The sequence below is a fragment of the Schistocerca gregaria genome, chromosome 4, assembly GCF_023897955.1.
Source record: "Schistocerca gregaria isolate iqSchGreg1 chromosome 4, iqSchGreg1.2, whole genome shotgun sequence".
NCBI lineage: Eukaryota > Metazoa > Arthropoda > Insecta > Orthoptera > Acrididae > Schistocerca > Schistocerca gregaria.
In genome coordinates, this window is record NC_064923.1 from 216,953,670 (window position 1) to 216,967,471 (window position 13,802).

A 13,802-nucleotide genomic window follows, 5' to 3' on the forward strand; every position below is an offset into this window, starting at 1 on the left:
CAAAATGGAAGATTTATTTTGAGAATTTATGGCTGAGCGGTTCTAGGTGCTTCAGTCCAGAGCTGTGTGACTGCTATGGTCGCAGGTTCGAATCCTGCCTCCGGCATGGATGTGTGTGACGTCCTTAGGTTAGTTAGTTCTAGGGGACTGATGACCTCAGAAGTTAAGTCCCATAGTGCTCAGAGCCATTTTTTTGAACTTGTGGCATAGTGCTCTGAGTTCCTAAATTGAAATAAAATTTTCCTTTAATCCACAATAGCCCTTTGCCTTGATAATTCCATACAAAGGAATAATAAAAGAAAGAAGATGCCATTTTCTATTGAAGGTGCTGTGATCTGTGTGCTTGGTTCTCATTGCAAAGCTACACAACTCTTTCTCCAAATGAAATGTCTCAGATCCTAGGCTATACTTTACCGCAACACCATTGAAATCTGTCTTCTCTCTGAATGAGCATCTGTCCTGGCCAATAGACAAAAGCCAACTCGTAGTTTCATTATACAAGAAAAGGAACTGTGCTTGTTTTTCCTTTACATTGTGGCATATACATGTATAGTTCTTATTTAGTGGCCAGTAGTATTATTAGGATTCTCTAGAGCTCCCAGATTGGCGTAACTGTGTGGCTGACCCAGTATCACAGTCCTCATCTTCATTGCTCCAGAGCCCGTCATGATATGTTCTCTCATATGCAGCTCTGTTCTCAGTATTACGGTGTATGCAACACAAGATAACCAAATAATGATGTATGATGTGCATGGTAAACATTACCTAAGCTTTATGCATTGTAGCTCATGTAACCCAAAATAACCAAAGACTGACATATTTATTGAAACAGTAAACAGTACCCAAGTTTTGTGCATCAATTTTTTAATGTTGACTATGGATGAAGCAAACAAAACACAGAAGGGAGCCTTACAAACCATAAAAAGTGAAAATGACATGTTACAATACCCAGCAGAGAATATAATGTAATCCTACATAAATTTATATAATTGTTTGAAGTCTATAAATTTACAAAATTTCCATGTACATAAGTGCAGTGCAACGGATAATGACCAGATAGTGCCAAAATGTGTCATGCTAATAATATAGAGAGATGAAAAGGTATCAATACTATTTCATGTGTGCAATGACATAAATATGCATGCATAGAAAAGCTTGTATCATCGCTGACTGTACTATCTTAACAATCGAAATACATTTATTTTAGCAGTTAACAGTCGGTGGAATGATATAAACATCTGAATGTGTTAAGTGATGATGATGTGCTTATTATTGTTCTCTGTGTGACAGACAAATAAATTTTTGGCTAAAAAGTAAGTAAATACACTAATTAAATGTTTTAAATAAACAACTCTCTTCAGATGCACACTAAAATAAATGCACCTTTCTATCCAAGATTAAATTCAGCAAATAAACTTCACCGTACTTCAGATTAGTGTAATATACTTTACATGTAATTGTAGTGCACCTGAAGATGGCAGCATGCTGTTGAAACATGTTATTGTAATAAATAGTGTGTAGTAAAACATGGCTGAAGCCATAGAAATTATTTCATAAACTAATGTAGTCAATTAAGAACTCCTTCCTGTGCCTGTAGTAGCTCATGAAAAGAGGTAACATTCTGGAGGGTACCAGGGCATAAGAGAATAAAGGCAATTAATAAACAGCTGCAGCACTCAAGGAGGCTGGAAACAGCTCTAGTGTGGCACATAACTTGGTTCCCATATATATGTAATGCCCTTGTTGATGTGTGGGGTCATGATCCACTGGAAAAATTGTTTACTAGAAGTGAGTAATAACGGGCTGTAATCAGTGAAATTAAGTGCCTTGCATTTGTGTACTTCTTACAGATATTGGATCAAGCTGAACTGCTTCTCAGGCCTCTTCAGATTACACATTTGCAGCCGTATCTTGACAATAGAACACACACATGTGGTGCTTATGGCTTACTCGTATCAACACCTGGCTTATGGCTTACTCGTATCAACACCTGAATACCTTATCCTGAAAGAGTGCACATAAGAAAGCAGCTCATGATGTAGAAGGGGTGTAAATTCTATTTGGTAACAGCACTAAAAATGCGAAGTATTATGTGATGTTTTAGATGATAGTAAAATGTAGAACTGTAGGAACACATTCAGAAATATTGAACCTACAATTTATTGTCATAGATAGGTTCAAGAAACACATGCTGATTTTTGAGTAAAGCTTTTGACAGTATTGACTGGAAAACACATTTTCAAGTTCTGAAGTTACCAGATATAAAGTGCACGGAATGAAAGGCTATCTACAACTCACAGAAACCAGACTGCAGTTATAAGAGTTCAAGGACTTGAGAGGGAGTCCTGTTGTTAGGAGGTGTGGGGAAAGTTTTCAGTCTGTCCTCCACATGCATATAGCAACCAGCCAGAGAAACCAGTGAGGTACTCGAAAAAGGAATTACAGTTCAAGGAGAACAAACCGAAACACAGCACATGCATTGCCCACAGCGCATGCACGGAAAGCCTCTTTTGCGGCTCCCAGCAGGGGGCACCAGGAGCTCTGCTTTTCCAACTGCGGGCGTCTTCCCAAACAGGCGTATTGCCTGCTCCCAGCCTCATAAATTTTGATAGCTCATGAAAAGAGGTAACATTCTGGAGGCTACCAGGGCATAAGAGAATAAAGGCAATTAATAAACAGCTGCAGCACTCAAGGAGGCTGGAAACAGCTCTAGTGTGGCACGTAACTTGGTTCCCATATATATGTAATGCCCTTGTTGATGTGTGGGGTCATGATCCACTGGAAAAATTGTTTACTAGAAGTGAGTAATAACAGGCTGTAATCAGTGAAATTAAGTGCCTTGCAGTAGTGTACTTCTTACAGATATTATCAAGCTGAACTGCTTCTCAGCCCTCTTCAGATTACACATTTGCAGCCCTATCTTGACAAGAGAACACACACATGTGGTGCTTGTGTCTTACTCGTATCAACACCTCAACACCACATGATTATCAGTAGTCATGCCTTGCAGCAGTGACAGCAGTAGCTACCACCATCTGATGATGTCCAGCAGTTGCATTGATGAAATATTGTGTGATTTACACAATATGATCCGACAGCAAACTCATGAAGCGTATTTGCAAAATGTTAAGGTTTGCCGAAAACCTTGAAATTCTATCAACTACAGAAAAGTGCTGAGAAGATGAGAAATGAGATATTAAAATTAGTGGTTGAGTTTCACTATTTCAGTAGCAAAATAACTGAAGCTAAGAGGATGTAAAAACCTGACCTACAACAGCAAGAAACGCATTTCTGAGAAAGGTAAATGTGTTAACAATGAGTATAAATTTTAGTACTAAGCAGCACTTCTGTGAGAGTAGCCTGATACTGAAGTGAAACATGGATAATAAACAGTGCAGAGAAAATAATAATAGAAGATTTTAAATGTGATGCTACAGAACAATGCTCAAGATTCAATGGATAGATTGAGCTGCTAATGAAAATCTTCTGCACTGAATTGGGGAGAAAAGAAGTTTATGGCACAACAAGACTAAAAGAAGGAATAGAGTGATAGATTGGGGTATCAAGGAGTAGTAAAATTAGTAATGGAGGGATGTACAGAGGCAAAAAGTGTAGAGGGAGGCTAGGGCCTGAGCAAAGTAAGTAGATTCAAATTGAGGTAGATTGCAGCAGTTAAGCAGAGATGAAGTAACTTGCACAAGATAGACTAGTGTGAAGAGCTGCATCAATCTGAACTACAAACTTCAACAACCACATGATGCTTGATATGTTATACAGTGTTGGAAGTTTGAGGGAATGAAAGAAACTGGAGATAATTTCCAACAGTCAAACTCTAATAATAAGTTTTTTGTTTTTTATGTCTAGTTAAATTCTGATTTTTATTAGCTATGATTTTTCTTTTGGATATATAGTTTTTTGTGTGTGATTGTATATGGGTGCTAATGACAATGCTGTTGCAGCCCTAACTGAAACAGCAACAGTGGCAACTGCTAATCAACCACCATCAATACTCCCCTTACCTCTCACCAGCTGAATAGAAGGAACAGAGCCTGTTTTTCTGTTAACTGACATGTGGTAAACACTGTCAAAAAAAAAAAAGTAAATCTTCGACAAGAAATGGTTGGATGTCCACGTAACTTCATTTGCGTACATAAGTTGGTTGGTTGGTTTAAAATGGGGGGGGGGGGGGTATGCATAGATAAGTTCACTCTTGTGTCAAGTTCACTTAAAAAAAAAAAAAAGGATAGGGTCCTCCTTGAGAAAACATATTTTTTCCTTCTGTTCTGCCCAGTTACAGTATCACAGGGTTTTTTTTTTTTTTTTTTTTTTTTGGGGGGGGGGGGGGGGGGGCCTTACCAGCCATTTTCTCATGGCTTCCCCTGTGTATGCATTCGACACACATGTTGACCACATTTCTGCCTGCCTGCCTCATTGTGTGTTTCCATTTGGCCAGACGGTCAAATTGTGCAGCATCTAGATTTGTGGGGCATTCAGATCTGACAGTGGCCCAATGTTAGACTGTAAGTGGGAATTTGAGGACAGACGTAATCATCAAAGGGGTTATGGTCTGTCACCTGTGATCACCACAAGGAAGGATTCACTATATTGTGCATCAAGCACTCCTTCATATTTGCACTGGCCATCCGAGAACAAGGAAAGTACTTCCTACAACATTCCATGTCATCCTGCACTGTTGGTGGGAGACTAGCAGCAGCAGGACAAGTGAACAACCATTTCATATGTAGACTACAGTTAATGATACGACATAAACAGGCATATTTGGAGTGGTGCCATGAACAAAAAGAATGGACTGCTTATGAATGGTGGCAAATAGTGCTCAGTGATGAATTGTGGTACTGTGCTGGTGTGGATGATGGCTATCGGTGAATATTGCGGCATCCTGGCGTGTGATGAATATTGCAGCATCCTGTGAAGTGATCCCATTTTTCCAGCGTTTTTGAAAAGGCACAGTGATTTTACCCCTGGTGCTGTGATGTGGGGAGCTATTGGGTACAACTACAGGTCTCAGCTGCTAGTGATTGAGGGAACTCTAATGGCACAACAGTACCTCATGGACATCCTGCATCCTCATGTGTTGACCCTCATGTGGCAGTTATTTGGTGTCATTTTTCAACAGGACAATGCTTGACCACAATGGGCTTGTGCTTCTGTGAACTTCAGTATGATGTTAAAGTACTCCTGTGGCCATCAAGATCCCCAGAATTGTCTGTAATAGAACATGTGTGAGACCAGATTAGTGTCATCTTCATCTCGGTGCCAATATCCACGATATGAAGGACCGGTTACAACAGTTGTGGGACATCTTGCCTCAGGAGAGAATACAACTACTTTATGACACCCTTCCCAACCCAACCAGTGATTGCATCCAGGCCAGAAGGGGTGCTACATCATACTGATAAGTAGCCTCATACTGCAAAATTCTTTATAAATCTGATTCAATACTGTAATCACTGACATAACATTACGTACCCTCTCAACCTGTGACGTTTCATTTCATTTCCTTGTCCCCTTCTGGGAGCTTCACTTTGTTTTGGACAGTGTATAAAATAATTTACAAGAAATTAGCACAATTATCAGTTTAAGTAGGTTAGTCCTAGTCAAAATTTGTTGTTAGTACACTTTGCAGAAGTAGCCACAAGTCATTGCTTCAGCTTGTTAATGTATAACTTGACTCATTCATGATGGGATGACGGAACATGATGTGTGAATGAGTAATCCCCCCCCTCCCTCCCATTCTTCCCCCTCCCTCTCCAAAGTGATAATCCATTGCCAACATAACCTAACCAATAAATAAGACAATTCCAATGCCATTCATGACCCCAATTGTACAACTCAGGTGTCATTTGTATACACATGCCCCAGAAGCAAGACATCTCCCACACACTCCCAGACATCGACTATATTCTAAAGTGCTGTAATATTGCTGACCTTGGATCCCTCATAATTTTCTTCTTTCTTGTTCTACTGTTGAACAATATGCGCTTGGAACAATTTCAAGTGACCAAGATGACTCTGTTGATGTTTAGATTTGTGTCAATGCCTATTTAATTTCAAAAGCGCATTGATGATTATCATCTTTCAGTTATTTAGTTTTATGAAATAAGGTCAGCAGTGTTCAAAGACTTCGCTGAGTGTAACATAAATACATGAATAAATATTTATGTTAACTATTCCAGTGATTTAAATGTATTGGCCTCACTTCATGGAACATCACTCATTGACAGCTTAATTAATGTTTCACACTTTTGAACTAGGCATAATTGTGAAATTGTTTACATGTTTGGATAAAAGATAGCAATACTGTGAATTATTATATGATAACAATTTCTAGTAGTAATATTTCCTGAATTACAATATTCAGAAAAAGATAAAATGTCCTTTGCTTAGAAAATACAATTGCTTTTGAAAAGAGATGTGTCAATCTGAAAACAAACTATTATTATCAAGGTGAGACTTTTAAATGCATGTGGTTTCTTGGAATTTTAAATTTTGAATAATTCCTTAAATAAAATACTTCTACGCAAAACATTTATACCATTGCTGTCATCCAAGTCCAAATTACATTGCGGGTAATAAAGATTTTAAAAATACAAATTTTAACAGGATCTTGATGTTTGCCACACATACTACATATGTACAGTGGGGAAAAATAGTATTTATAATGGGAGTGGTAACAGAAAAGGTGGAGCTGTTCCACTAGCTATGTTTCACTGTCACAGACATTTTCTATCTGATCACATGCAGAATCACATATGGGAACATGTTGTTGAGTAGTTTAGGAACTATGTTGCAATACAGTGCAAAATTCTGTGTGAGTATGTCAATTAATCAGTTATCAAAATGCATGAATGACAGTCTGAATTTTCTATTAACGTTATATTTTTATGCATCCACATGTAATCTTCCTGATCCTTTATGAGTTTATCATTCTATTAACTTAACATTTTGACATGTTAACAGAATCTTCGATCGGTTCTTGGTAGAATAACATTATAATAAATGAAAAGCACCAGCAAACTGGTGCTTTTCATTTATTAACATTTTGAACTTATCTAATGTGAAACTGTATTTTCCTAATAGAAATTTTATGTTAATATTGTTATATTGTTTCTATATTGTAGTCTAGAAAGCATATACCATTGCTATGAGGAAGCCTTTGGGATTGTGTCAGTAACTGAGGACATACTGAATGTTATGAGTTTAACATCAAATGGAGAACGAGCACTTTCTGATGACTGGATGTACGCTCCAATAATCAGACTGAATGAATCAGGATCAAGTGGGTATGTCAGATACTAATACTGAATATACAGTACCTAAGAAAAGAAATTGACTGTTTAACTTAGTGCAATGTTGTTTGTTGTTAAATTGCCTATCTTCTATCTTGCTCATAGCTTTTTCCTTTCATTATCACTCTCATTTCTTACCCTTTGTATTTCATGTAACATGTGACTTGATCACTATTACTCTTTCAGATACTTGTGAATTAGACTTGTTTAGTAGTCCTTATTATACTTAATGTTATGTGATTTTGTTCCAAATGTGGGAGAAATGAACATGATTCATGTTATAAATGATTTTCCCCATCAGTGCCAACAGTTTGAATTAACGTGATACATTATATACTCCTTTATGTACTATTGAAGCTTTGTGTCAGTGATACATCTTCATCAAATGAAATTACATATATTGAGTTTAGCATAATGTGTCTGAGGAACGTGGCCAAGAAATCTGTAGTGAATATTATCTGATTGTCATTGGACCTCTTTCAGATAAGCAGTAAGTTGTTGTGTTTAAGCAGTAAGTTGTTGTCTTCCAGTAATGATTCCAGTTGTATATCAATGATCTGGTCCAGAGTATTACTGCTGCAGATGTGTAGCGAAATTGACCTCCTTGCCTCAGTGTGACAGGGCTCTTTTCCCTATTTCGATATGGGCACAGTGATTTGTGCTGCCACATCACTGGAGGTACCCTCCAGGCCACATTTCATTGATGGTGCATAACAGATATAACACCATTGCTGGCAAATGTTTAATTGTTGAGTAACAAGTGTGTCATTCTTGTGGCGATGTCAGAGGTTTGCTTGATTGCCAATTGAAGTTCCCTCATAATAATGGGGAGCATAGATAGTTAACCTACATTGTGAGATCAGATGAAATTGCTTGTTGCTTGATTGTGACCACAAAATCTTCTGTCTCATATGCCATGACAGTTGAAGGGATTGTGGTATAAAGTGCTAGTCCCCAAGAATATATATTTTGAAATATAACAAGTTATGTGGTACATAAATATAATAAGACAGACAAATTTCTGTAGTACATGGTGCATTCAAGGGATACATGTGGAACTACTTTTTGCCAGCATATTGTATTTTTGAAAACACAACATATAATATCAGTAGTCTAATCCTCACGGGGGTTAGCACGTTCTTAGACCAACCACTTAAATTTTCTCTGCTTCTAAACCTCTTACTCAGCAAGGTGGCACAGTGGTTAGCTCAATGGACTCACATTCAGGTGGTCAATGGTTCAAACGCATCTCCGGCCATTCAGATTCGGGTTTTCCTTAAACTGCTCCAGGCAAATGCTGGATTGGTTCTTTTGAAAGGGATATCTGATTTCTTTTCCATCCCTAAAAGACAATTCAAGCAAGTGCTCCTTCTCTAATGACCTCATTTTTTATAGGGCATTGAACCCTAAACTTCCTTTTTTTCCTAAACTTATCAACACACTGTCAGTGAGCACTATAGATGAACAAGGCACACTATGACTTCCATGCATTTCTTTATCATTGTTTGAAAAATCTGTTGACTCTGCCACCTATATTTCTTTTTTAAAAGTTATTATACCTTTTCTGTGCAAACTAATGACTAAATTCACATGTTGCTGCATCTGTTAAAGCAATAGGCTGAGAGTATTCTGGGGTTCTGTGATAGTAGGCTGCTTATTCAGGTGCAAAAAACAATGTTACTTGAAAGGATTGTAGAAGCTGCTCTCTCTTGAGAGTCTGTGAACCATTCCAACAAGGTTGGGACAAAAATTGTTAATTTTCTATTTATCACATGTTGAGTAACCTTCCCAGTCTGCTCTGTCACAATTCTATTTGCCTTATCTAATTATCTTAAGCATAGGAGTTGAGAGAGATGAGTTTGTTATCAAAATGATCCGAATGGGATAATGACCCTGTGGGGCCTTTCAGTACTTCACAGTTTTGAATCAGAGTGAGAGATTGGAGAAGAGATTGAAGCAGCAGTTGTTTGATAAGGTGAAGGTTCCATTTTGGGCAAAAGATCATTTAACAATACTAAGTTCTGATCTTCTATTAGTGAAAGAATTTCTAAACCTTCAGGTTTGTGTGGCAGCTCCATGCTGTAGCGTGTAGAAAAGAGTTGCTGAAAATTAAATATGGTACATGGATCAGTGAAAAAAAAATCCTACTAAAAATCATTGATGTGAGTGATCTTAGTGAACAATAAAGTGACACAATTATAAATAACCCATCTGATAATACCATAGTGCATAGAGCCATTTTGAACCCATCTGGTAATTTTGTGTGTGAAGCCAGGAGGTGGAGGGAGATCATGCTGTATGCAGTATTGTTAAAAGCTGATAAGCTGTGATTTGTGTATGAACAGGGTGGTGGCATCCTTCCCACCAACATGGTCTTCCGTAAGAATCTAATTTGAGAGTTACGCTTGATGAACCCCCTGTAATCCTCAAGATTAATGGATAAATAGTATGGATAACATGGAAATGCTTTATCTATTAGATTACACTGATGTGCATTCTGTTGTAGTATAAGTTGCATCCATAACATTTTTATAGTTATCTGATTATTGATGGCCTTTTTTATAATTATTTGACCATTAATTCACTGGATGATCTGTCCTCAACACTCATAACAATAAAATTAATCATGCAGTATCTTGGTGGCTACTACAAACTATAACAGAAAAAGTTAGAATTTAATGGCCCTTTCAGTCACATGATAATTAGAGGTGGAGCACAATGTCTGACAGGACAAGGAATGGTGAGTATCATTTTTAAAGGAATCATCTCAGCATTTCTCCTAAGCTTTTTAAGAACATGGTGGAAAACTGAAATCTGGATGGTCAGATGGGGATTAAGCCCAAATATGAATCCAGTGTGTTAATCCATCATGTCACCTCATTTATTATAAGTTACAGTATCATGACATGACTTACAAAGCAAGGTGAAACCATTCACATCATTATTAAAATGTCCTGTGATCATGTTTGTCAAAGAATGAGCAAAGAATGAGTAATTAGTAGTTAAATAATTTGATTCTTCATCTACAAATTACCTGATTATAAATAATGATTTAACTTAATGGTGTCATTAACATGATTAGAGAAAACTATATTCCTTTACATTTAAAGAAATATGTAAGATAATTATGAACAGAAGATATGATTGTGAGATAGTCATTATCTTTACATTATAATGTAGTCTTTGTTTTATCATAATTTTCATTAAATAGATAATTTTTGAAACCTCTCATTCCAGTAACCCTGCCAATAACAGTGTAGCCCACACAGCCACAGCTTGCCTGGAATGGATTTTGATTCTTGAATATTTGCGTCCCACTGTATTGACATCAATAAACATCACTACAAGATATTGTCATCTCGCTAAAATATTCATGTCAGGTACTGTGGATTCGAGTCTGAAATATATATTTAAAAAAACAGCTATGTTCATTCTTACTTGCTCGAATTATTATTTATGTTCTTTGACTAATGTATTTTTGAAGTTATAAAAGCACCCTAGTAAAGTTATGCAATGTGAGTCTATAGGTTGAAGAGTGAAACATTTGCTTGTTTACAAATTTCCATCTAACTACACATTCACTGATGCCAAGTGTTACATTTTCACATACAATTTTACCATAACAGCAGATCAGTTTGGCATTGACATTGATAGGTGTCGCAGTAGGAGAGAGGAGCAGTGTTTTAAAAAACACCTGCCACTACTGAAAGAAGAAAGTCAGCATTGCTCTACTTTATGCAGATGTTCAGATATTTACAGTGAATTAACTTCAGATTCAGGGACATAAAGATCACTTTCCTCCTCCTTTCTGTTTTCTTAAAAGTAGTCACATCTTTAAAAGTAACAGAGACAATATTAATGAAAGATGAGAAACAGGAAGAAAGTCTCCTAGTGTTTTAGACAAGCCCATCCAGTTAGCCGTGCGGTCTAATGCACTGCTTTCCTGGCGGGAAGGCATGCCAGTCCCCAGCATGAATCCGCACAGCGGATTAGTGTAGAGGTCCAGATTGCCAACCAGTCTGTGGATGGTTTTTAAGGCAGTTTCCACCTGCCTCAGTGAATGTGTGCTGGTTCCCGTTATTTCGCCTCAGTTACACTATGTTGGGCGATTGCTGTCCAAACACTGTCTCCACGTACGCGTACACCATAATTACTCTACCACGCAAACATTTGGGGTTACACTCATCTGGTGTGGGACGTTCCGCAGGGGAAGGGGGGGGGGGGGGGGGGGAAGATTTGTCCACTGGGAACCGAGCTGCACAATAACACTGGGGGGTTCAGTGTGGGGCAGTGGTGGGGTGAGTGGACCGCTGTAGCCTGTTGTGGGGTTGTGAACCACTGAAGGCTATGGTGGGGACAGAGCCTCTCCATCATTTCTAGGTCCCCAAGATCAATACAATACAGTGTGTTAGGCAAGACAAAATACCCCAAGGAATTGTGAACCAAAGTTATATATTTATTTAAAATCTGACTGTGTTTAGTAGTCGTAGAAGTTCTTACTTACCCCAGGTAATAAATGTAGATATTGCTACTACTGTAAATGTAGCCTACTTCTGCGTGTTGTTAATAAATGATGCACAAGTTAACAAATAATTTATGAATGAAAACCTCATGCACATCAAACTGTTCAACCTTACAAATGACCACTCGTGACATCGAACGGCAGTCTTACATTGCTGAACAATGTCCGTGGAGCACCCCGAACATAAAAGAATGCAAAAACTAAATGTAGAATAGTATGAAATATGTAACTAATTCGTTCTAACAAATCCTATCTCTCACTGAGCACAATTAATCAGGTATTTCAAACATCAGAAGTACAGGTATTCTACTTATCTATCCCAAAATTATAAAATAATTCTGTACCCTTAGGTCTGTTGCCCCTATAACTGAGTAATCATGTCATTGTTCATAACAGATCTCTATAGAGAACACTGGAATAGCGATAAGGTCCACAGGACTAGAAGAAGGCCCAGGTCATAGAAATCTATAAAAAGGATAGAAAATCAGATGTACATAATTACTGGCCAATTTCACTGACATCGATTTGTTGTAGAGTCATGGAACATATTTTGTATTCAGACATAATGACCCTTCTAGACTAGAAGCTCATCTGCAGAAACTGCACGGTTTTAGGAAACAGCGGTCATGCGAGACACAGTTGGCCCTCTTTATGCATGATATACAACAGGCTCTAGATACTGACTCCCAGGTTGATGCCATATTTCTCGACTTTCGAAAGGCTTTCAACTCGGTTCTGCACTGGCACTTGCTCCAAAAAGCGTGCTTACGGTCTATCCGATGACATATGCGGTTGGATAGAAAGTTTTCTAACAGACAGAGAGCAATACAGGGTGTCCACAATGAGACTCCAACATTTGTGCTCATAAAATCTGAGAGGAAACACAGTTTATTGATGAACAAATACAGGGAAATCATACAGCAGCTCATCAAGTTTTCATACACAGGTGGGTGGTTCAGTGCACTTGAACATGGACGCCATGGGTAGCACGAAGAATATCAAGTCTATAATCGATTTCGTGCCACGTGTTGCGGAGCATCTGTTCTGTGACAGAGTTGATGCCAATTCTTATGCACTGTTTCAAGGCTTGGAGGTCCTTTACTGGTGTAGCGTATACCCGGTCTTTCACATAAACCCACAAGAAAAAATCAGGGGGGTTATGTCGGGCGAACGTGGCGGCCCAGGAATTTGACCTCCACGGCCAATCCATAATTGTGGGAATGTGTCATTTAAAAATTTTTGGACAACAAGGCTCCAATGGGGTGGTGCACCGTCCTGTTGAAACATTACATTTGGCTGCAGGTCTGTTATCTGTGCCATGGTAAATTGTTCCAACATGTCCAGGTAGATGGCTCCATCCACAGTTGGCTCCTGAAAGAACAACAGCCCAACAATACGATTTATCACCAAAACACACCACACATTAACTTTTGGACTGTTGCACATGTGTTCCCTAGGTGCATGTGGATTTTCGGACCCCCAGATGCGCACATTGTGATTATTGACAGCCCCTGACACGTGAAAGGTTGTCTCGTCAGTAAACATCACGCATGATAAAAATGTAACATCCGTGGCAATGTGATCTAACATGAGACATGCAAATTCTTCTCGCTTTTCTCGATCATCAGGCTTGATTTCTTGCACAACCTGCACTTTATATGCGCACAAACGTAATCGCTGATGAAGCACTTTGTGCACTGTTGAACATGTCATACAAAGTTCTCGTGCTGCCTGTCACACTGACTTCTGTGGACTTTGTTCAAATGACCGCCGCACTTGTTCCACAAGATGTTCACTGATCCCAGGCTTACCACCACCATGCCCTTTCCCAACACTCCCAGTAGCCAAAAACTGATCACACCACTTCTTTATAGTCTTGAACGACGGGGGCACTTTGTTGTTTCTTTGCACTTGGGTCGCCGATTTTGTCTCTGCACACTACCAGACCAGTTGTGCATGCTCCTTCGTAT

At 38.5% G+C, this 13,802-nt stretch overlaps 1 protein-coding gene across 2 annotated transcripts in view; it reads left to right on the forward strand.

Annotated features, from left to right (window-relative positions):
* Positions 1-13,802, forward strand: part of LOC126267086 (RNA polymerase II-associated protein 1) — a 182,477-nt gene that overhangs the window by 146,254 nt on the left and 22,421 nt on the right. For both annotated transcript variants that reach the window (XM_049971952.1, XM_049971953.1), the window contains exons 19-20: positions 7,143-7,304; positions 10,548-10,690. In XM_049971952.1, the coding sequence (XP_049827909.1) occupies positions 7,143-7,304; positions 10,548-10,690 (305 nt within the window). The remainder of the gene's footprint in view (positions 1-7,142; positions 7,305-10,547; positions 10,691-13,802) is intronic.